Source organism: Lepisosteus oculatus, chromosome 9, assembly GCF_040954835.1.
Source record: "Lepisosteus oculatus isolate fLepOcu1 chromosome 9, fLepOcu1.hap2, whole genome shotgun sequence".
NCBI classification, from domain to species: Eukaryota; Metazoa; Chordata; class Actinopteri; order Semionotiformes; family Lepisosteidae; genus Lepisosteus; species Lepisosteus oculatus.
In genome coordinates, this window is record NC_090704.1 from 35,784,648 (window position 1) to 35,809,332 (window position 24,685).

General features: G+C 40.7%; 1 protein-coding gene across 6 annotated transcripts in view; it reads left to right on the forward strand.

Moving 5' to 3' along the window:
- The window catches only part of LOC102691747 (caskin-2), a 122,636-nt gene that overhangs the window by 53,290 nt on the left and 44,661 nt on the right, over positions 1-24,685 (forward strand). For all 6 annotated transcript variants that reach the window (XM_015356449.2, XM_015356448.2, XM_015356452.2 and 3 more), the window contains 3 exons: positions 4,357-4,408; positions 21,577-21,674; positions 23,747-23,892. In XM_015356449.2, coding sequence (XP_015211935.1) covers positions 4,357-4,408; positions 21,577-21,674; positions 23,747-23,892 — 296 coding nt within the window. The remainder of the gene's footprint in view (positions 1-4,356; positions 4,409-21,576; positions 21,675-23,746; positions 23,893-24,685) is intronic.

Consider the following 24,685-nt stretch of genomic DNA (forward strand, 5'->3'; position numbering starts at 1 on the left):
ATTTTTTCATTCTTACTGTACCTCTCAGATAAATGAGTGGATAACGTCTGTCTTGTGCCATGAATTGTAGTTGCTATTAAAGTCCTAGCAACGATGGCAATATTACGCTGACAAGTGTAGATCAGGGGAAAGTGTTGGTAATGAGTTTGTTAGTTTCTAAGTACTGTATAAAACCACCCTAAACTAAGTGTTGCTCATTTCTTGAATTACCCTCAGTGCAAGAAGAGCCAGGAACTTTTCATTTGCCACAGGTGCGTGGGTAACCAACACTACACTATGTGTGTCTTTGTGTGTGTAAATTGTCCCAGACCACATGGTTGGCTGTGTGCATGAGAAAAGCCTGCTGTGCCTCATTTCACGTAGTCGGCTGACTGGCATTTCCGTCTCTCAGATTGGCATCTTCAAATGGACTGAGAAAGCACTTATACTTAGTGCTGTTATTTTGACAAACATGAGAACAATGCATTCAATCAACAGTAAATGATCTCCAAGAAATCAATTTAGCACTAAGGACTTTTAGTTAAGATAAAATTAGCCTAAACAAGACTGCTCAATTCTTCTGCTAGTAAATTAGCACTCTGTCATGTTTTCAGGGTAAAGGTATTTGGGGTATTCTTAATTGTTTCTTAATGCGTATTAGGGTGTCCCAATGGAGAACTGTAAATGGGAGCTGTGTAATTAAGTTCGCTCTTCCCAGCTGACACAGGGTGAATGCTGTCTAACCTTTCCCTGCCAGCCTATTCAAACCACATTCCTGCTAGGAGCCAGCTTGTAGTGACAGCTCATAAACCACACACATTCTCAGATGTGAGTGAGAGAGAGCTGGGTGTTTGTAACACTGTTCCACACTACTAAGAAGGTGAGAAAAACAGCAATAGGTCTGTGAACTCTTGGCTCTCCTGTAAAAAAAAGATATTACCCCACTTATGTGAAATCTGTTTTCCATTAACGTTAAATGGTAACTGTCCATCATACTTATAAAGCAGAAAGCACTGGCTCTCCAACAGTGAGTGTCCCTCTGTTTCTGGGGCAGTGCTTCCTGTACCAGCTAATAGTAATACCCTGCCTGCTCACGCTGTAGACAGGGGTTCTGGAAACTCCTGAATACAATTCAACCAAAGGAATTTAAAGAAAAATGAAACCTCTCTTTTTTCAGCCAATGTCTGGGGAAGATGATGGCTGTTCTCTGTGATTGCTTCATGCCAAGTCATATTTAGGACATCATTGTCCAGTCCTCATGGATCTCAAACTATGCTACACCTACCCAAGAGGTCAAGCCATGAGGACAGTAGAAAGATTAGCAAAATGAAGAACCTGGTAGCTAATATGCTTAAATTTTAAACAGCGCTCAATGAAAACATGATTTGATTAAGTTTTTCGTAAGGAGAGAGAAAAATAATTGATTGGGAAGAGTGATCCTTCCTTTCTGTAGTTTGTCAGGCTATTCCAGTTATTTAGATACCACAACATTAATATGAAGTGCTGCATTTAATATAAACTTATATAAAGAACACAAAGCTCTGTTTAAGTGAGGGATTCCTATCCTCTTGTGTTGGGTGGATTCATTTCTTCCCCCAATACTTGTTCTAACCTCCTCAAAGCCAAAAAGTACCAAGCAGTTGTAATCTGAAAAGTTTTAACACTGATTAATGAGAAATGAGTAGGTGAGTTTTGTCTGAGAGCTTGGTCAGATTGATTTTGTTTGCCATCTCTTTGTGACTTCTTGACGAGAAAGAACAGATAGAGAGCAGAGAGAGGTCATAGCTGCTTCCTCACACACCAGCACCCTGATCATTCATGCTGGGCAGCTGTCATGATGATTTGGCATTGCTCCACAACTTTCAGGACACAAGCACACCTTCTTATCTCCAGCTTTAGGCCTGGCTCAGACAAGGCGCTTAGATCATGAAAATGAGTAGACTGTCCAAAACATTGCACCTTTTTCCATGTCCCAGTAATACAGGATCAATGTTTTCATCAGGGTTTATAATTTCTGCTTTGGTTCCAGTCCTCCATGTCTGTAAATCATTATTTATAAAACAAGGATGTGTTCTTTTTCTAAGAACTTTAAAAGTTTAGTTTCTGCTGTACAATAACATGAACCTGCCTGGAACAATATGAATTCTGTAGGGACAGCAGTCTTGTACTTTTACAAGGCTTGCACTGATCAAATTCTGCAAATAAGACCTGGATTAAGTTAAAGTTAAGGTGAGAGTGTTTGAGAGTGTCCAGCTGCAATTATGTTTTAGAAACAGGTTTCCTCTTTTTTGACCCATCATTGTAAACCAGTCTTACTTGCTCTCATTGCTACTGTACAGCCCTGTCCTTTCACTAGAAATGGATCTGGCTGGCTGGCCTTGCTGTAGCTTAACAAGATGTTTGACAGTGTTGGGAATCGCAGTAGTCCCTCCTCTGGCAGCAATGGCTCCTGTCCTACCTCAGAATTATTTATGTAGGCTTTCTCCTGCAAACCATGATGCCAAGGGCAGTGAGAGGGAAAATGATTTATTGTTTTTCTTTGGTTTTCAGAAAATTGAAAATGAATAAAAATTTGGTTTATGAAAAAAGGCAGCCCCTATAAATCAGTGGTGGTTTCCGCGTCAGTAAAGCAATCAAAGGTGTCATACCCAGAGGAAACTGGAATGCTGAAGTCGGTCAGGCTTATTACTGTGGCTTTGAAATGTGTTTGTTGGGTTTGTGACAGATCTTTGACAGATACTTCACATACCCTCAGCTTGTATGCCTTCTCTTACTTCCATGCAGAAAACACAGATGTTCTTGTGGTATGAGCCTCCAAAAATAACAGCCCACTTACTCCATCAGACTTGGATTTTAATTTGTTTGCACTCAGCTGACCATCCATTGCAACGTGCATCACTGTGTGTAAAAATCCAAAAGAAATGAGAAAGCAGACAGTAAACCTTCATTCAGTAATGCAAGCAGAGAGATTCCTGCCACTGCCCTGAAAATGATCAAGGAAAAATGCACAGAAAAAATCCTGGTCCACACACATACTGTAGGTGAAAGGAACTGCATGTGTTTTATATCTGTGACAAGTGTTTTAATTCCTGAAAAGCACTGACAAGCCCACCCAGCAAATTCCTTAATCGTTAACAATGAGACAAGGACTTCTGGGCAAAAGCGGAATTCGTGCATTTAGGATTTAGAGTAGAAGGCACCTATTTACAAATAGAGAGGTAGGTGTTCCCAGTATTGTTGTTCCCAAAGTTCCCAGTAGTGTTGTGTTGTTGAAGCCATCTCCCTGGGATGTTGAAGCCATCTCCCTTTCAGGGATCTTGGAAAAATGAATTACTACTTGAAATCGAGCAAGATGGATGGCCTCCTCTTGTTTCTTGTGTCCTCACGTTCCTAGGAGTCTGTTGACTCAAGCATTTAACCCAGCACATGTTATTGATTTCCATGTAATTGGCTGCATGAGATCTAATTCCAGAATCCTCAGGTGTGTATCTGGCTTTGTGGGTGGTCTTCCGTTCCGCACATTCAGTGATAAGTTCTAGGACTCGCCTCTAAATGACCATGTAAAAGTGCTTCCATTGTGCTTCCATCCTTCCACTACTTTGAATAAAGGAGTCGGAATAACTTTGAAACCATGTGTTTTTTACTAAAGTTAAAATGTATGCATTGATCATGATAATGAACATATTACAGTGTAAAATTATTTGTCAGTGTTATAAAACCCGTGCAAATCACTTTTCTTATTTAAGAAAAACATGACCCTATACAGTCACTGAGTGCTGAAGCAGACCCAGTCCTAAACAATGACTGTGCATTGTCTTAACATACCACCATGCAAACATTTTTTTAGAGTTTTTTTTATTTTAAATGACAAAACTGAATAAAAGAATGTAAAAATCCCCATTGTCGTAAGAAAATAAATTGTTGTACTAGCTCATTGAAGTTTTCAAAATGTTTTGGTCCAGATATCTGTAATTTAGCAGCATTGTTTCTTTTTGTTTTAGATGCAGTTTCAAGGCTTTTTGGGGCCTTAATAAGATAAAGATACCAGAAAGCCGAGCTCTGATGTCCCAAACTCTTTTTACTCTTTTATTAGTGCATTTCTAAAAAAAGTAGCTGATCCCTTTGTATTTTACATTTTGAAAATCTGGGTGAGCTAAATGTAGTGGCCACCTTCTCTTTCTCAGTGCAGTGCACCTTCTCTTTCTCTTAAAAAGCCCTGTTTCTTATTTCTTTGTGAAACACTCTTACTCAAGATCTGTAACTACACATGATTTTGCCATTAAAAATTGCCATTGACTCCACTCTGTATTTTTATGGCTGTGCTGGGCTTTGTCATATCTGCAGTAGTAACCCTTTCCCCATGTTGTGTTTTTCCAGAGTTGCTGGGCTCCACAAAGAGACTGAACGTCAATTACCAAGATTCTGATGGGTGAGTCCACAACATACTCTCTGAATTATACTGTACCTAGCTGCTGCAGTATATCATCTCATCCTACATGCCTGTTCTAAAGGAATGTCTGAATGCCTTTTAGAGAACTATGATTTTAACCTTTCTAGCTGCAAAGTGTTAGTTTCATTTCTCCTGGCTCAGTCTGTGATATGTTCTTCTTAAACAAAAATGAAAGGCTGGATTCTCAAAGTACCTGTTTTAGAGGTCAAACCTCCCATTATTAGTGGTGCAGGAGATGAAAGACAAAGATGTCATTAGCAGATGGTCTCTCTGTTTTTACAACTGCAGGTGTGTACTGTAAAAGAAAATGTCAATGTCATAGTGTGAACATGTGAACTTTTCTGTCAGGCTTCTGAATGAAACACCTGTGACCTGTGAGCCTTGCTTGGAAACCTTGTAGCGGAGGTGTCCTGCCATTGTGATACTGCAGTGTCTGGCTGTGAGCTGCATCTGCCTTCCTCTTGTTGTGTCTGAGCTGTAATCACAGAGCCCTTCCTCTTGGTGCTGCAGTACTAACAAAGGAGAACTCCCAATTTGTGCTCTTGTCATTATCTATGAACTGAGTCTTTTGTCCTGCACTGGCGAATCCAAATAACTGAAACTTTGTAGTCTTTAACACAGGAGACTGCAAGGAGACCTGACTCAAGGATTTTATAGTAAATACTAAATAGCAACTTCACTGCCAGGTGAGGGGAGTAAATGACTTCATTTATCATAGCATATGAAAATATCCAATCTAATAAGGCATCCTGGGTAAATGGATTCATAGATAGAGGATGTACTGTATTATCTTTAAAGCATTGTTTTGTCACAAGGACAGTGTCCTACATTAAGTTGTTTTCATTAGTTAGGTCCAGTTGAGTAGCTTATTAAAGTTAGCTTGTTAGGAGTCTTTTAATATAGATTCTAGAAGAACACCACCTGGCAGCTCTTATATAGTGCCTTTCATCTATTCAATCACAAAAAATATACCGCAGTGACTCCAACTGGAATATCAGCTCTCCACTTCAGTGCAGGTACCAGTTTAGAATGGGCAGTGGGGGGGATAAGATAAATGTTATTATTCCCTAGGGTAATTTTTTTATGGACACACAGCACTTTTGTACATTTTGATACATCACAAAACATTATTCATCACATCTGTTGCACACTCATAACTTGTTACAGCAATCATGGCGTTACACATACGTAGTTTGTTAAGATTTAGTCCGTTTATACTGACACAATATAATTCTTTGATTTATTCCTTTAATAAATTGATACATTTCTTTGTATTAATTCCTTTAATATATAAGGAATATTTGAAGGAGTTCAGGTCTGCATTGCTGTGAACAAATCCTGTTTACTCCACTGCATGCTGCTTCACTAAGAAAGAAAGCACTGCTTATCTGTTAGTGCTTGCAAGCCTCGTGCTCTTTGTGCTGAGACCCTTGTAATGACAAGGCTGTCAGACAGCAGTACTATGCCTTCCTGGGCAGTTTCAAGTCATGAATTACTGAGATGTGAGTCTGGGAAACATGCATTCACTTAAAAAGGATAAATGTTAATGTGATTCATATTCACATCCATATGGCTGCCAGAATTTTACTTTCTGTTTTTTTTCTGGCTAGAAGCTGCCTCTGATTTCTCCACAAAGAGAGAGTGGCGTGCTCCACCAGGGGATCTTGCAGATCTAAAATGGGCAAACTGAAGTGTCAAGCCCAAAAGAGGGGATCTTGTGCAGTTTAGATTATAATGTTGCCATTCACACCACTCCTCTGACATTCCTAGCATGCACGGTAATCTTTCATCAACTGCCAAACAGAGCCTGATTCTTCAGACACTTCTGATCTGGTTAAGAAGAGTTGGAAATATAATTGGGGAACAGGAGGGAGCAGGTAGGAAATTGTGTGTGTAGACAAATTGGTGTTAAAGCAGGAGCAGGAAGCTGTGTTATTCTAACCCCAAGGCACTGTGCTTTCCCCCTTGTACAGAATAAAAATGCTGACTGGGTCTTTTTATCTCTCATTACTGGGTACACGGTTTCCAGTCTCCCCCCCCCCCCCCCCCCCCCTCCCCATTCCGTTATAACGTGTGTATCCAAGGAAAGAAAAGTTAACATCTTGCTCCCAGGCACATGCTTGACGGCTTTGATGGAATAAAAAGACAGCAAATGAAATGCGATCACATCTTTGCCTTGCAAGCCACAGAATGCCCTGCTTTTGACTTTAGGTCGGCAGTCTCAGTCAATTTGCAGAGATGACGAATCCACCAAACTGGACAGTTGCTTTTCTGCATTCAGTGTTAAAGGCTGACAGTAAAGGCATTGTTCTCTAGAGCTCTGTTGATATTAAAATGAACCCCCACCCAAACATACGATATGCTGCAGTTTTCTCACGACATTTCTGTGCCTCATGACACAAGTATCTGGAATTAGTAAAACCAGCTAAATTGGGACATGCATGATGACCAAGTTAGTAGTCACAAGCTGCTGCTGTGTTATTGTCTTCTCCATTTGTGCTTGGTCTTGTCTTCCCATACTCTTTCTGTCAATGTCACTCAAGCTAGCATTGAATGAATAATGAGGGTGTCAGTCGACTGTACAGTACCATACATGCACTTGTCATATTCAGGGCTGGGCTTTTCTGTGTAGGCTCCAAATTTTGACATCTTCAGTTCTTGCTGTTTCTTCCCACATCTGAAAGTATACTTTGGAAGGACTGATGAGCAGGTTGTGTCCTTCAGTGCACACTGTCCAGCCCTAATTGTTCTTGATGTTGATCCAAATCAGTTAGGGTTGTTCTGATTCCTTAAACTCAAGAGGGGACAGATCAGCTTGGGCGCTGTCGTCTGACCTGGCATTTTTTAGAGTGTAAGCCTAAGAGCCTGGCTATTTTACCCCATGCTGGGAAGTTCTTCATTATCATCATTATGATTAATAATCACTTTGTATTTCTAATTCAAGGGAACACAGCCTGTCTTCCTTAAATCAAAGCTATTTTGGGCAACACTTCCACATGTTTCCCAACTGTTTCCAAATCTAAGCCTAAGGGAGGAATAAAAATCTCATATGTGACTCTTTACTACTTTAAATGAGAAACCAATATAAAATTGAAAACTATGACTAGACATAGTCATCTCAGACCCCTCTCACCCAGCTCATCATCTCTTTCAGCTTCTCCCTTCTGGAATACGTTTCAAATCCTTCCTCTCAAAGACTGCCTGCTTCAACCTCAGCTTCTTTCCCACTGCCATATGAACTCTGAATTCACGTTGAACTCTGAATTCCATTGTATAGTTTATGCTGCTGCACAGAAAGTTGTTTACATATGTACTGTGTGTGATGATGTTTGTCTGTCTTCTTTCCTATTTAAATTTGTACTGTATATGTTGTATGTATGTCTGATCTGTGTTCTTGCTGTACCGATAGCAAATTCCACCAATGTGGTGTGTGGCAATAAAAGATAATCTAACATACTGTAGTACTGTAGATGGCTGAACTTTAACTTATTTCACTGATGATTTCTCCTTTTATGTGCAGTGCTTTCCATATCTAATAGCTTCCTAAGGGGCAACAGGCAGGAGCATAGTACTTTTATAATTCATCAGTGTCCCTGGCACTCATTCCTCTTGCAAACTCAATGCACTACAATCTGACCTGCCTAGTAAGCACACCTTTTTTATCCTCAGCTCAACACCATTGCTGGGTACAGATCTGCACTGACAGCTTCACAAGTGTTTCCAAAGCATTTAATCAGTGAGGAGTGCTGCCAGTGGCAGTTTAGAATCCCTATGCTTCGGAAAGCACTAGGCTCCCGAATTTCCAAGGAACTGGTTATCCCATTTAAGGTATTATGATTGCCATCAGTATAATGGCAATTTATAAAAAAGAATTAAAATGCCAATAATGGCATGTTACATTAACTGTAACTGTGCTCCTGCTACATTTTGAGCTTGGTAAACACATGCTTGTGCCTGGTGGCTTTGCTTGCCTGTTAGGGCAATGCGGTGGCTCTGTGGCAAAGGATCTGTGCCTGTGGCTGGAAGGTTGCCAGTTCATATCCCGCGGCTGGCAAGGCCCCTGAGCAAGGCCCTTAACCCCAACTGCTCCAGGGGCGCCGTACAAATGGCTGACCCTGGGCTCTGACCCCAAGCTTCTCCCCCTGTCTGTGTGTCTCATGGAGAGCAAGTTAGGGTATACGAAAAGACAAATTCCTAATATAAGAAATTGCATCTGGCCAATAAAGTGATCTTGAAAAAGAGCCTGGTGCAGGGGGTTATACAGCACTTTGAGGTTGGAATCACAGGTATTGGAACTGCTGTGTGAAGTTGGACTGTACCCCTTGACTTTTATGATGGGTGCCCTTAATGTGTCTGTTGTTGATCTGAGGAAATACTGTTACTATTGGATAAAAATACGTCACGATCCGCTTTGGGAACCTTGCTAGAGTTCGTGAAATCTGACTAAATTTGTTGGAATCATCTTGTTCATCTGTTAATTAGTAATTTTTTACCACCTAGCCTTTAAGAGGATTTTTAATAAGCTTGTTCCACTGAAACAAAGTCGTGGTGGTCCTTTCAGAGCCATTTAAACTAGTCCTGAAGTTTCCCTCCTGCTCCTGAGTGCAGGTTTGAATGACTCAATCTTTCTATTTCGTTTAGCAGAGACTTCATCTAATTAACAGAGGAAAGCTGAACAGTAACTAGCCTAAGATTGTGTTCAAACAGGCTAGTAAAACCAGTTTTACTATCGACACCTCATTTAAAATAGACATTTTGCCAGGTTCTGTAAAAATGTTTTTTTTTCTGAACTAGAACCTGACTGCTCCACCCTCTTTAACTCCTTGAATTTGATTTGGATTAGAGCTCCAGTGTATTTCCCAAGGCATTCTGCAGGGCTGTCCCAACTTTTCTTTTGTCATTATGTTTTGGAATACTTTATTTTCCTGTTGAGGTGTTTGGATTAAAAAAATATATATATTTATGGCTCATCATACTGTAGCTGTCCAGGGGTAATGATGAGGGTTTAAGTACATTTTAACAGAGATAGCTTCTCAAATAGGATTAGGAGTGGCATATTTATGGGAACATGGTGGGTTGGTACTGTAGCTTTGCAGCCTTACAGCTCCAGTGTTCTGGGTTCGAACGAAGCCTCAGGCACCTGTTTGTGTAGTTTGCATGTTCATCCCATATTTTCCCTGGATTTCCTTTGTTGGTCCTGGGATGGATTGATGTCACATCCAAGGAAGGAGAAGTTTCTACATTTATCTGATGAAGGAAGAATAGAGCATTATATTTAAAAATGCAAATAATATCTTGTGCATGTGAAAATATAAACCTGCACACAAGAGAAAAACAAACATGGTATGCATTTAATCAAATACTTTAAACAAGGATATCAAATTAAACCAAAGAAAGTAATAATACCACAGTATAACATAATGCCGTAATAATAACATGCAACAATACCACAATTTAAATAATCATTTCAAGGAAGAATACTACAGATCAAAGACGTTTTAAGTATGAACCATGAAACTCTGTCAAAATAAAACACCTTACTGTCGGTGTTGGGGATTGACCATCCTGAACATTAACAAAATTCTGGCAGTACTGATGCAAAGACCTGATCAGCCTCTGGACAGACTGCTGTGGGATGTTCTGCTTTTGTGCAGCTGCAGCCAGCAGGTGAAAGTTGACCAGTTGTGGTTGTATTCTGTTGATAGTATTAAGCTGTGTGAACACCAAAGCAACATTTATCAGTGAATACAATCTTTTACCACTCCCCCTACCATTACCACAGATGTTCTGCGGCCCACAAAAGATAGAAATTACATCTCTTAGACATTAACATGTTACCCCTGAATTACCTCCGAGCAAATGAATCATTTTCATGTACAGGTCTGGAGCTACAGTACCATTGTTCATTCTACTGATGCATGGGTAAAGTCTTTCTGGGATTTCTCATGGCATAGTCTGAAATTAATTCAGTAGATGGATGTGGTTATCCTTGGTCTGCGTCATGACTCCCAGCCTTCCAGGACTAAGCCTGTCTATCACAGTGCTGGTGCTGATTTGCGAAGTAGAACATCTTATTGTCCTGACAAGTTCTCTTACAAACAGTCCACCATTATTCTCAATGGGAAGCAGGAAATCTTCTTTACCCAAAATATGCAATGACAGACTTTAAAAGATGATGCCTCTTAACCAGTTTAATGTTGAAGAGTTATTTATTGGCAATAAAACTGGCATTTTTATTATATCAAATGACTTGACCTCAGAATTTTTGGAATGCTAATATATCTTAGACAGTCAACAAACCTATCTACTCGCTGTTTAATGTGTAAATAAATGCGTGTGCTTAATGAGCTGTCTCTATAAAGCTTAGATTGTTTTCTTTGTTCAACTAAAGATAAACTAATCCTTCAGAGTACTTAAAATCCTTAGTACCTGCAGTTTTCACAAGTATGGATTTCCTCTTCCAACATTGAAACATACTGCCATTTGTAAGTCCTGAGTGGATTCCAGTGGATGATTTCTCATGCAATAAAACACTGAGTCATGGCTCAGGAACAGCTTACAAGGCCTGTGCCAGCTGACACTGCCTGGAGCTGTACGTGGTCATGTATCATAGTGATACATCATGTGCAGTTTGTATCATAGATTATGAAATGAAAATGATTACTCACCACAGTGAATGGGTAATACATCATCATTCAACTGGGGGTACCCCTTTTGTCCCTCAGAGCTCTTGGTTATAGAAAAATGTGGTCTGCTAATTGTCACATTTTAGCTCACTTTGAGCTCTCAGACCTCAGAATAGCTTTTCTCAAAAAAAGTGTTCAGTCCGTGTTCCCAAAGCAACTTTTATTTCCATTTCTTCCCTCAGACCAAAAGAACGTTGTGTTTTCTAACTCTTTGGACTGAAGTCCAGTGCGTTTCCATGGAAAACCAGACAGAATGCTGCAGTTTGAATTGAGAATGCAGTGTGTGGGAGATGGGACCAACTGTTGTCTGTCCAAGAGCCTAAAAACTAAGTGTTAAGCAGGGCTTTCTGTAGCTTTTCAACAGCCAATTTATTTTCTTTCTGTGACAAACACACCAACCATTTTTGCTTTGTTCTGTTGCCCTTACTTGTAGCACTGCTACATTTTCACATAATGTTTACATACCTTTGTTTATATGTTCTGAGTCCTTTTTTCTGGACTTCTGTCTACACTAAGCATAGACACTGTTATTTGGCAGTTATTAGTGTTTTGTTGCCTGAGTATTAAGCACCTTTAAACTATGACTGTGCCCCATGCCAAAGGGATGTCTTCTCTGCTCATTTCCTGTAGTCCCTGGTTTGATAGTCGAGAAAACTAACAGATGTTGGAAGACTCCAGTAGCGGAAAGTGCGGCATTACATTACATTGTAAGTCATATTGTACGGCACTTATATGGCAATTTTATAAACACTCCACTCAAAGCACTTTACAGGTAATGGGGACTCCCCTCCACCACTACCAGTATGCAGCATTCACCCGGTTGATGCGACAGCAGCCAAAATGTGCCCTTACTCTCACCACACATCAGCTATCGGTGGAGAGGAGAACAGAGTGATGAAGCCAATTAATAGAGGGGGATTATTAGGAGGTAAAGGCCAATGGGAAATTTGGCCAGGAAGCCAGGGCGACACCCCTACTCTGTTCAAGAAACACCCTGGGATTTTTAGTGACCACAGAGAGTCAGGACCTAGGTTTTATGTCTCATCCAAAGGACGGCGCCTTTTATAGTGTCCCAATCACTGAACTGGAGCGTTAGGACCCACAAAGACTGGAGGGTGATCGCCCCTCCTGGCCCCATTTACACCTCTTCCAGCAGCAACCTTAGTTTTTCCCAGGAGGTCTCCCATCCAGGTACCCAGGCTCACACCTGCTGAGCTTCAGTGGGTTATCAGTAGCGAGTTGCAGGGTGATATGTCTACGGTTCATTATCAGAATAAGCTCAGATATTGTACATTGGTAATTAGTATTGTACATACTGCATATCAATCTAATCTGTGTACTGTACCTCTGTCCACAGGGCGTTTTTTTTTCTGGAGTCTCCAAAAAACTTATGCTGGTTCCTGTTTCCTGGTAGTAGAAACCTAGGGATTCCCTAAGTGGGAATCTCCAGTTCCACATTGCTGGCCTCACTGATGGGATGATGCTCAGCTGAGCTTGATGCGGTGGTAGGTTAATAGCCCGTTGCTGAGCAGAGGGAGTGCCCGTTGCTCCCGTTATGTGCTGAAAATGTCCAAGAATGTGGACTTTTTCCTGGGCCCAGGTCCTAGTTTCTCCCGATTGCTTGTGACGTCAGGGTAGTCTGCTCAGGCCCTTTTGTGCGTTGCCATTGAACTCCCTGCGAGTGTTCGAATTCCAGGGCGCTCTGCTATTCAGGGCTCCCTATTCACAGCCCCCCCTCTGCGTGGCAGGGGCTCGCGGACCTCTGAGTGGGAGGAGGCCCAGGGAGACCTCTGTTCTCCAAACAGTGAGCCCTTTCATGGGGCCGGAGACCTGCCAAGGCTGGGCTGGAGAGGGGAAGGGGAACAGACAGAGGGGGGATTGTACAGCCAGCCTCACACTTCCATCCTGGCCTGCTGTGGCTCCAGTTCCCATGATTCCACCTGTGGACCTTCCATGCCCCTCAGCTTATAGAGCGCCTTTCATGACAAGCATCCCTGAGAATTGTCCAACAAAACTGCACTGAACCAATTGTTCAACGGAGGAAAAAACCTTGGTTGAGGGAGGATTTGATGCCTTGTGTATCACTTGTCAAGCTGTTTCCGTTTTGCAATCGAGTGGGGAAATGACTGCTGTATTGCTTTGAATTCCTGCGGCATCCTTTCACATTTGGTCCTGTCACTTAATGCTAGTTAAATGCATCAAAGGAAAAAAGAAAAGAAAACATCAAAATCACAATAATATTTAAATCTCAAGCTGAAATGATTCAACTGGCTTAGAACTTGTAGTTTTTCTTCTGTTTTGTTGTTTGGCATGCCTGTATTCCAGTAATTAAGACATCTGTATTTCCTGTCTGACTGGCTTTTAACTGCAGACATTAAGTGTTTTGGAGATTTAACTGAAATGCGGTGATTTTTGTTTCCTTTGCATTACCGTAATGAAAAAGATCTTTTCGTGCTGTGGAGCTAAAAGCAGCTGAATTGAAGCCATGAACAGAGCTCTCAAAATCTGCTATAAGATAAGCTGACAAAATCGACCCACCTGATACTGTCGTGTTTCCTGGTTTTTGGGGTAATGCAATGTTTTTTGGGAGGGGGGGGTTATTCAACAGTTCTTTGTTATTCAAACTTTATTAAGCAGTGTCTCTTAGCGCATTGCCACGCCATAGGCCCAGCTTCCCAGTTCATTTTACAAGCTAATACTTACATAAGAGAAAAATGCAAATGTGTGTCCGAGCTCCTCAACAAGATAAATGTTTCACAAGCACTAGAACTGAAAGAAGAAAAATGCTGCACTTGATTAGGAAGCACCTACCTCTGAGTAAGTTCCACAGCTGTTTTCTATCTTTTAAAATAAAGGGCTCATGAATTCATGGTATTTTGATGAAGGAAGATTGTGTGGGAATTTAGTACCAAAGCCTGAGGAAGGGAGGTGACTCAGATTCTTTCATTTCTTCAGACAGAGTGCTGATGAACTGTTTTTCAATTTTTATTCTTGTTTTCATTCTAACTCCCATCGAAAAACATCAACCAAATAATTCCAATTAGTATTTTAGGTAATTCAGATGCTCTCACTGTAAATAAACTGTCAGGGTATGAAAGGGAGTTTTAATGCTCAGAGCCTGTGCCTTTTAACCATGTATTTGCCATTTATTTGCAGGTGGGATTTGATTTAACCTAGAGGCCTAAAGCTGCTTTTGCAGTGTTTGCTTTTTTAAACACTTGCCATTGTGAAGCAGTATCTTGAAAGAAGGCTGGCACTGTGCATTATCCCTGTGCATGTATAGTGTGTACAGTTAATATACAGTAAATTGCTTATACTGTATTTGTGCTCCTCCTAGTTTACAAAATCCCTCCAGTGATATTGGAGTTGTGTGACCCTCTCACTTTTAGGGAACACCACAGTGGTCCTGATGATTGAAATGCTGAGCCCAGAAGAGTCGCAGTTCTTTTGGTTCAAGCTCAAACTTCTTATTCTAAACCCAAACCTACAGTACAGTATGTGCTCTTTATTATATTGGGTGAATACTAACTTTTAAATCTGTCTACAGTGAGTTTCTAACATGTCAGTCTCTCATCATGGAGGCAGCACATGGTACTTCACAGACTGCTCCAGTAAAATACGCAGCTGTATAACAGAGTGCAGATGCTTATTTCAGATTAAACAGTAAAACACAAACCGGAGGGCCCACGTGGAAACTACATGGAAGTGTTCTGAAAACCAAGAACACCCCCAGTCATGATGTTGAAACTGGTACTCTGATGCCTCTCAATAAACAAATGGGTGATATCATTGTATTAATTAACTTCTAACTACCAAACTGACTACATGGGCTGAATTGTATCATGAGTCTGAGACTTATTTTTAGACCTCAGTTAGAAAGCTATTCAGGGACTAATGAGTATTTTTGGTGAGGAGTGGGAGTGGATGCTGTTTGTTGCTTTGTTCATTTCCTTAAAATTACTTCTGTCTCACTTAAGATGTTAGTTCAGTTTCATGTGAAGTATCTGAAAATGAAATCGGCTGTTAAGGACATGAAATGCAGAAAGGGACAATATGGTACTTCCTAGTGTTCAGTCATGGCTTTATCACCCCCATGAACCGGAAAGCAGAACAACCCACCATAATGTCTTGGCTTGTTCCATTTTATTTATGCTGCATATTGGGAAGATATGTTTAGCTGTATGTACATACTAATACTTTGTATATAGTTATAAACATTACTCTGTATATAGACATTTTTTGGAATACTTCAAAAATTTACCCTTATACTTTTGTTCTCATTTCTTGAAAAACATCTGAGTTTAAAGAAGGATGACATAGGCAATGACTGTTCAGTATTGGGTTACTTACAAATAGGAAAGAGTGCCCTTGATTAGATAGCAGTTAGATTTGCCTTTGCTTTGTGTTCAGCAGATACAATATCTACAGGTTTTCCCCAGGGGTTATGTTCTGGACTGATGCGTGAAGGTAATTTTTGCCTTTAAAGTGGGCGGTAGGTGCTTTGTTCAGTAAAGATAAAGGTATTGCAAGGTGGGAGCAAAATTAAATATTCTGTGAAGAAATAATCAGGTAGTGGAATATATTCAGCTGTGGACTCACCAGAACAGCTCTGTGGGAGAGTGAAAGTGGAGGGAGCAGCCTTGTAAAACTGTTGATTTTCAGCTCTGTGTACTTTTGTCTGCTAGCGTCTCTGTCGCTTCTGCAGGTTACACTGCAATACTCCCTCGGATATCTGTGGAACATTTTGTTCCGACAATTGATTGAAATATTCTAGATGCTGATATATTTAGTAAACTAATCAAGTTTCCAGATGATACAAAATTAGGAGGATCAGCATACGCTGTTAGAAGCAAATGATATAAAAAAAAAAGATTTAGATAAAATTCAACACTGGGCAAACATCTTGCAGAAGATCTTTAATGCAAGGTTTTGCATGCAAGTATTAAAAAACAAACTGATTTCTAACACTGGGCTGGAAAAAGCAATTTATGAAAAAGGCTTGTGTGTTTGTATTGACACATCCTTTACATCTTTTAGACAATGGTGGAAAGCAATATACAGTAAGACAAACAAAATGGTAGGCTATATAGTGATGTGGAATTGGATTAAATGAATGTTGTGTTAAATTTATACAATGCACTAATGTAGAATTTGGAGATGAACATGTGAATTAGAATATAATGTACAGTTTTGGTCACCATGTCACCGAGTCTTGAACAGAGGAGTTTAGGAAGAGACCTGATACAACTATTAAAAGTCCTCAAAGTCCAGGCTTAGAAAAGAAATATAAAATGAATATCTTTGGACAGCTAGCTGCAGTTTATTTAGTTTTCTAAAAAAAAGCACTAGAGCTAAACAATGAAAATCATACTGACAGTATTTTACACCCTTCATGTGGTTATTCCAAATGTATCTGTGCATAAGAAATAGGAAAGTTTTATAAAATTGCGGGGTGATCATAGCCTTGATCCATTTATTTTTAAATTTTGTCTGATATGGTCAAAGAGATTCATTCAGGAAGGTCTTCCTGTACAATTTAATAGTTCAAGAATTCCATAGCTACTGTATGGAGATGTATGGTTCAATTTATTCTTTATTATAGTTTCTAATGATTTAGTATAATGAGCTGTTATGTCTTGGACAATATAATCTTTACATTTTTATAGAGGGCAGTATCTCTGTATTTGTTTTTGTGGGTCTTAGGTCTTCAGTAGTTCAGTAGTGCAGCCGTTTGAATTGAATTCCCATTTGTGTGGCATTGGACAATCACAGGAGCTGTCTTTTTATTGCCCACCACCTTCAGTTAATTTTAGTATTAATGTGAGCTGAGCGTTAGTGTACTCTGCGTTGTGAGGGAGTGAGGATGGTTGTACAGTACATGTGTTGGCATGAGTTGGCCATTGACATGTACTGTAATTAGAAAGCCTGTCTGTGCAAAGCCATGGAGGCTGTCATGCCATTGCGGTGAGTGTCGGCGCAGTCACTGAGTCAGCAGGAGCCCGGGAGAGCAGGTGGAGTGGGAGAGCTGTGTGAGTCACATGGGCGACATGCTGTGAGGCAGGAGCAGGCCTGCCCGTCTCTGCAGCCCTGCCAGGCACAGCGCAGCCCGGCGCCCTGACCGTACTGGCTGGCAGTCTTCTCAGAGACTAGGACAAAGGCTTGGTTCGTGTACGGAGAGCACTCCCAGTGGAACTTTCCAATTAGAAGCCAGGCTTATTCAACAGCATGACTGGGTAGTTTGCTCCAGGGATCCACAACCTACCCACCCATCCTCCAGTTCATCCATTCCTTCTCGAACTGCTTCATCCAGTTCAGGGCCATGGGGATAGGCAGAGCCAGTGCAAGACAACCCCCTGACGAGACGCCAGACTATCACAGGACAGACAGACAGAGATGCACGCACTCATGCCAGGGTCAGTTTCCCCAAGAATCAATTAAACCAGTAATACATCTTTGGACTGTGTGAGGAACCAGAGCACTCACAGGAAATGCACATGAACACGGGGACATACAAACTTCACGCAGATAGTACCCCAGGTCTGCCATTGAACCCAGTACCCTAGCGCTGCAAGTCATTAATGCTTACCACTGCCCCACTCTGCTACCTCCATTCTCCTGTCCCAATACCTAAATTCATTTCTTCATCATGTCCTCTTGTGCCCTCCATTGGCCCTTGTTTCGTTCACACCTTTATACCTGGGGATAAAGGTCAAATGAATCCCGGAGAAGCTGCTAGACAGGGACCAGAGGTCACAGTGGATCTGAAGTATGACCTTGGACTGAATGAATCCAGCTGCAGGGCTTCTCTGCCCTGGTGGTCACAGGTGCAGTTTAAGGACTAGATGGACAGGTTGTGATCTGCGAAGTGGAAGAATTTTGTTGATGCAGTAGAGGAGCTGTAAGAGGGCAGGAAGTTCTGACTCCACCAAGATAAAACACAGCAGTTCTCTGTCAGTGCTCTGGACTTACCAAAACTATGAATTCAGTTACCACTGCTTGAACAGTTAAACAGTTGTTACCATAAATAGTCCAAAAATATACATTCCCATGAGTTCTGGTGATTTTATTTTTACAGTGAAAAAGAGCAGTCAGGCAGGTGGCCATCTACCCATTATCAGTCTGCTAGTCCTCATGGTTTCTAGCAGTTGTAAAGTTTAAAAATAAATTGAGGTTAAAAACCTCAAAAAACATCCCAAAAACACATTAAGGAAAAGCCAGAGAGAACAGATGTACTGTACACTTGGTTCACATTAGGCTTGCCTGTAATCAGCATGTAAGCTTCTCAAGACAGCTCTTTCTTAATTAAACTCCAGGAAAGAGGGGTTAAGCATGGCGTGTTACCTGAGTATTCGTCTTAATTGATGCAAAAGATACCCTGAGAGCCCTGTCTTGTCTTTTGCTCCTACAAACATTTGCTTGTTAGCTGTCATAGAGAGAGTCTGAGCGGTCTAATATGAGACCTGCGAGTCTTTAAAGGGGGATGTCTCATGAACGTCTCTAGTACTCAACCAGAATTCTTATCTTCCTCCAAAAGGTTGTGTAACAGAGCATTCAAAGCAGCGAATGTGTCCCTTTGGTAATGTTACCATTATAGCCCCTCTTCAGAATCCATATCTGCAGCTCAGCCGTCTGATTTGAAGAAGCTTCTTTTTTGAAGTGCCCTTAATCTGATGTACGTAGGAGAAGCTCTTTTGCTACTGTGTGCCAATGAAAGAGATCTCTGTGAAAGTCACCGAGATGCTCAAAGATCGTAATTTGGTAATTAATATGAGTAGTCATAAAAATCATAGGCTTTTTAAAAGCATAGGCTTTTTATGACAGGTTGTAATTTCTTATCATATTAATAAAACTGTGTAATGTCTAAAGCTTGTTTTGAAAATAATAATTCTCCCGTTTCTTATTATTTTGTGCATAATTGACTTTTGATTTTGTTTTTAAAAGCATATAGAGGCTTTTCTATTTACTGCTTTGTGATTCCTGAGTCCTGTAGCATAGGAGACTCATCATAATTCCGAGCTGTGATATTGAATTTTATAATCTTGCAAAAAGAACATCATAAATGTTACAAATCAGAATAGACAATTTGGCCAATCTAGCTCATTTGGTGGTGATCAGTTAATTCATCCAAGAATCTTATTCAGCTGTTTCTGGAAAGAAACTGTTACATTGGCTTCAACAACATAGCTGGATAACTTGTTCCAAACGCCCAGAACCCAAATGAGCACTATGCAAGAGGGTGGTTTTGATTCATCACACTCTGGGTTATGGGCCCAGTGTGCTTTTGATGCGCCAATCTGCTGTTTTTAGAAGAGAAGGCAAGAAGTCAGCATTTTCAGTGACCCAAAAACAACCCGGTTAGAAAAAGGAATCGTATCTGTCAAGATAGTTTAAAAACATAAAGTTCAGTTAAGATCCCTTAGTGGCGTTTCATGATTAACGCTTTTCATGTTGGGTCTTGATGCCCAGTCTTAAATTTTACATTATTTCTAGTTCTCTCCTTCCATTGGCTATATACAGTAGCCATATGCCATCACCCTTAGATGTTAAAATCTCCTTTTTATGAAATGTGAAAAATGATTGCTGGATTGGAGGAAGGGAGGGGATTCAGCCCAGAAGAAATGGATTCGTATATCAAGGGCCAGCTGTTTTTGTATGAAGGTTTAACAGACAAAACACAATGGCTGAAAATTTCTTAGTTTATGTTACCATAATATGTTGTCAGAACATGACTTAAGTGAAGATGTGAAAACAGAGTCAGAAGAATTTTAATGCCTTTACCATATCTGAATGAAGCCCTCCATAGTAGACCAGGTTTTAAGAGCATTGGAACCAGACAGGGTACAATATCCGGTAGTCAGTTTTAAAATCCCCAGGAATGTTATTTCAGCAAGTATGGATGTTCAATTTACTCTGTCTGGAATATATAAAAAAAATATTTACAATATTTTAGGGAGATTCGTGTGCCTTTTGGCTTTGTTTGAAAAGGTGAGGTGATGCTGTAATTCAGCATAGACACAATAATTGGTGTGCTCAGACCAATACAATGCTTTTTTGTAGTATTTATGGTTTTTCATTTATCCAGGAGTGACAGATTCCTTCCCAGAAAGAGGTTAACAAAACACGTCTCATAACGCGAAGAACTGTCTGTAAGAAATGTGCACAGTTTGGGCATGAATAACATTATAGTAGCCGTGTTAAATGCTACAGCACTTGTTCTCAACAGTCATTCACCATATGGAGCCTCTTCCCTGAAAAGAATATACTGTTTCTATATGTGTTTGTCTCCTTTAAAAGGGAAGATGGTGGTGGGAATTGAGGTAGGAAGCTTTATGCAGGTTTGCTTGCAGGTCATTGTGGTCTGTATAGATGACAATGCAAAAGTAAATACAGGTTAGCAACTTGACTGGCACTGACATTGGTACTGGTACTAAGACATTGTGTTAGGAGGTGGCTTTAAACTGTAATACCAGTGTTAATTAACCAATTATGGGTATTTACCATCAGTTTTTGAATTTACAATAGGTCACCATGTGCATTTAATTATTAAGAAAATATACCAGTCAGATTTGTTTTTTTTTGTTCTTGAATGACGAGCTTCAATGGTTAATAATATCTAGGGCTATTTGACACATTTGCATGAGAATGTAAAAGGAGGTCATTGCAAATTATTGTGGGTTTGTTTTCCGGAATAAGCTTTATTTATTCACACCCCCAGATAAAATGGGAACAAAAATCATCATGAAACAGAATGATCGTAAAACAATTCTAAAGATGTTACTGTGTCATCATCATTTCTCAGACATGTCGGAGTTTGTCATAACGGAATTTCAGAAAATCAAGATTCACATTTGTCCACACCTTTTCATATCTCTCAAAATAAAATCCACAAAGAAAAAAAAATTCACAAACAGAAACATTATTTTCTTGGTAATTGTAATGGGAGCCTCTAGAACTATATAGAGCCCTCCAACTGAATTTTGTGTCCTTATAGTTATTCTGAAAACGGTTTTGGCATATGTTGATTAACATATTCTAAGAAAAATGGTGTCTGATACCTTTTGTATGTTGCCCCAATGACACTATGTTCCAGATACCCCTCATTATTTCATGAGAAGCCCCAATTGTGCAGTTTTTGACCATAAAAAGCCATGCTTTGCAGTCCTAAATTGAAGTAGCCTATAGCCTATATAAGATACAGGGGGCCAGAAAAAACTTTTGAAAGAGGAAGAGAAATCTACAAGCCACCCCTTAACTATTTATAATTTTACACTCAATGCATTTAATACTTTAATTCCGAGTTCCTGTCTTCTCGGCTGAACTGATGATATGATGCTTTTTCCCTGATCCACAGCATTGCAGTGATCCCATACTGGCCATCAAAATCATGGAGCATGGAAGGCAGCTCCTTATCCATGAGCCCAGGTCTCACCCTTTTCTCTCCCATCTCTCCAAAACCCACAGGTTTTCAGCACTGCACCATGCAGCCCTCACCGGCACCACTGACCTCATCTCACTGCTCCTGGAGGCCCAGGCCACAGTGGACATCAAGGACAGCAATGGTGAGACCAGATCTCCTGCCGGAGAGCCACATCATACAGGACACAGTGAAATAATACCAACGTAAAGATCAGGAAAGGCCACACAGCCCATCAGTTACATTAAAGAGCTGAACCTCTGGCAATTCAAAACTGTTCAGATTGCGCTTAATCCACACACTATAAGATACTGTGGCTAACGTCTTATAAAAATGAAAGAGAGGGTTTTTTGCCAGGTCCATTTTAAAAAGCAATGACACATGTCTACCTGGGAAGCAGTGTGGAGCAATGGTTAGGGTTCTGGATTCCTAACAGGAAGGTTGTGGATTCAAATCCCAGGTGAGACACTGCTGTTGTGACCTTGAGCAAAATGCTTGACCTGAATTGTTCCCACAAAATATCCAGCTGTATAAACGGGTGCAAATGTAAGGAGCACCCAAGCAAATACATTTTAGAAAATGAATTCCTTTAAGAATCAGGGGCAGTTTTATTATTGAGCCAGATACCAGTTTGAACTGTACCTTTTGAAAGAGTATTAGAACAGTAGGAACTACAGTAGCAGTTGTTTCACAGACCATCTCACTCATCTGTGCCATAGAAGTAACCAAGTGACCTAGGAGGCTGGGGCTACCTTTTATATTGGAAATGTCTTCCTATGGTGCCATTTCACAGGATACAACTTATTACTCAGTTGGGGGATTAAGGTCAGGTTATTCTGTGTTCTTCATGACACTATCTTCCTCGGGATTTAGACGCCTTGAGCTCTCATAACCCTAAACAGTCCAGAAGTTAGATATAACCAGGTTGTCTAAAACTACATCAAATGAATAAGTAATAATGCCAAATCTGTCTTTGTTAAACTGACTTTCACAATTTTAAATTAATAGAAATTCATACAATGATTAATAAATAATAACAAAAGTTGTTTTCTTTAAAGAGACTTATCCATCCATCAATTTTCAGGGGACTTTATCCAGTACAGGGTCGGAGCCTCTCCCGGCGAGCAACAGGCACAATTTAGGATACACTCTGGAGGGGATGCCAGTCCATTTCAGGGCACACAGACAGATAGAAACATGCACACACTCAAGCCAGGCCCAGTTTTCCCAGTATGTCTTACTGCACAAAGGAAACCAGAGCACCTGGAGGAAATCCACACAAACATGGGGAGAACATACAAACTCCTCACAGATCCGAGGGCCCCAGCACTGCAAGGCAGAAATGCTCACCACTGTGCCATCGTCCCTTCCTTAAGAGACTTGTAAAAGTCATAATGAATATTTGTTAGATATATTTTGTGTCTGTTCTCTGAAAGTTTGATGCCTTAATCAACCAGGACTTGAAGGCGTGCTTCATAAAAGTTTTTTTTAAAGGTGTGCTTTTGTAAAAGTTCAGTTTTATCATTTTAAAAAAATTTATTATTAATTATAGTGGGAATTTTTCTTTTGATTCTACTGTTTTTAGATAAAGGACTCCTGTTTTTTTGTTATTGATCCGTCTACCTTCTAGTGCATGATTAGGCAGCACGTTTATTAAACCTGAAAAAATGATTCAACACTCAATTGCAACCATATCCTGATGACTAATTCTATAAATTGCCTAAATTTCTCTGCCCTGTTCTCATGTTATGGAATTGGTTTCATTTGGATAACTACTCCTTGCTCTAAAATAGGGATCATCTGGAAGAATTTTATCAGGACAACCTTAAATGCACAGCAATCCATCTACTTTCAGACATGTGGTAAAACTTTGCGTCAGCATTCGTGAAAAAGCAGACAGCTTGACAGACATCAGTTACGGCCTCAAAGGTCATCTGTCAGAAATAGATGCTGAAAAACAGAGCCTTCAAATAGAGCCAGCTCAGACCTCATTAACTACTCCATCTTGTTTTCCCACCAAACGTCAGCCGTGTCTTTGAAAAGCATTAGACTGGGCTGTTGGCAGGCTGTGATTCTCAGTGAGTGAGAGGGGTTTCTGTGGTCACATGCCACTGGCACAGTGTTGCCCTGAGTGGCCAGACCCTGTGGTCAGCTCGTCATTAACGCAGGGCGGGGCAGGGCTGGCGGGGCTGAATATGTGTCTTTGCTGTCCCACAGGAATGAGGCCGCTACACTATGCTGCCTGGCAAGGGAAGGCCGACTCTGTTTTCATGCTGCTGCGTGCTGGGGGCTCTGTTAACATGCCGTCGCAGGATGGGCAGATCCCCTTGCACCTGGCTGCCCAGTATGGACACTATGAAGTGGTAGGTATATACAACAGCACTGTCTTATTGAGGGCCCCTGCTTGCAGGTAAGAGTCTCTCAGTGCAGTGTGCCAGCATGCAACTTGAACCTCTTTAATGTGCAGTTCAGCAGTACTCTGTTTCATCCCCACTATTCTGACTTCTGCGACAGAATCTGTGCAGAAATCAGGCAGAATCTGAGGCCCAGATTCCTTAATTCCCACATGCGTCTTGGGGGCATCTTTCAGGAATCCTTCCTTTCTTGTGTGTGAGAAGTCCCGCAGCCAATGCGTTGCGTGATTTCAGTTTTCACCGGCATTGCTGACTTTTACTGGAGTGTCATGAATCCCTAAAAAGTTGACAGATTGGAGCTCTCTAGTCCAGGACCCTGAAGAACTTGCCTGTGCTGAACCAAAGAATTGGCTGAACCACAGGAGGTCACTATTGTAGCTAACAGGTTGCTTTTTAAAAAAGTATTTATCCATGGCAGAAAAACAGAAGTATTGCAGCACGGATTAATAGTCATGTGTGACAGACCTGTTCTGTCAGTACACTTTACTACAGCCAAGGCATGCTGGCTCTTATCATGACAAAGCATTGGTATTAGGCAATAATAATAATAAATAATGGTCTTATTTCAGAGGGATGAGTGCCAACCACTGGTCTTCAGGTGTTGTGGTTCTCATGCTTATTCTTAGAGATCTCTTTTCCAATAACAACTGAAGCCCAGCCTTGCACAGCTCCCAAAACCTCATTAGCTCATACTAGAACTTTGAAGCCTGATCTATATATAACAATACCTGATTAAGCTGCA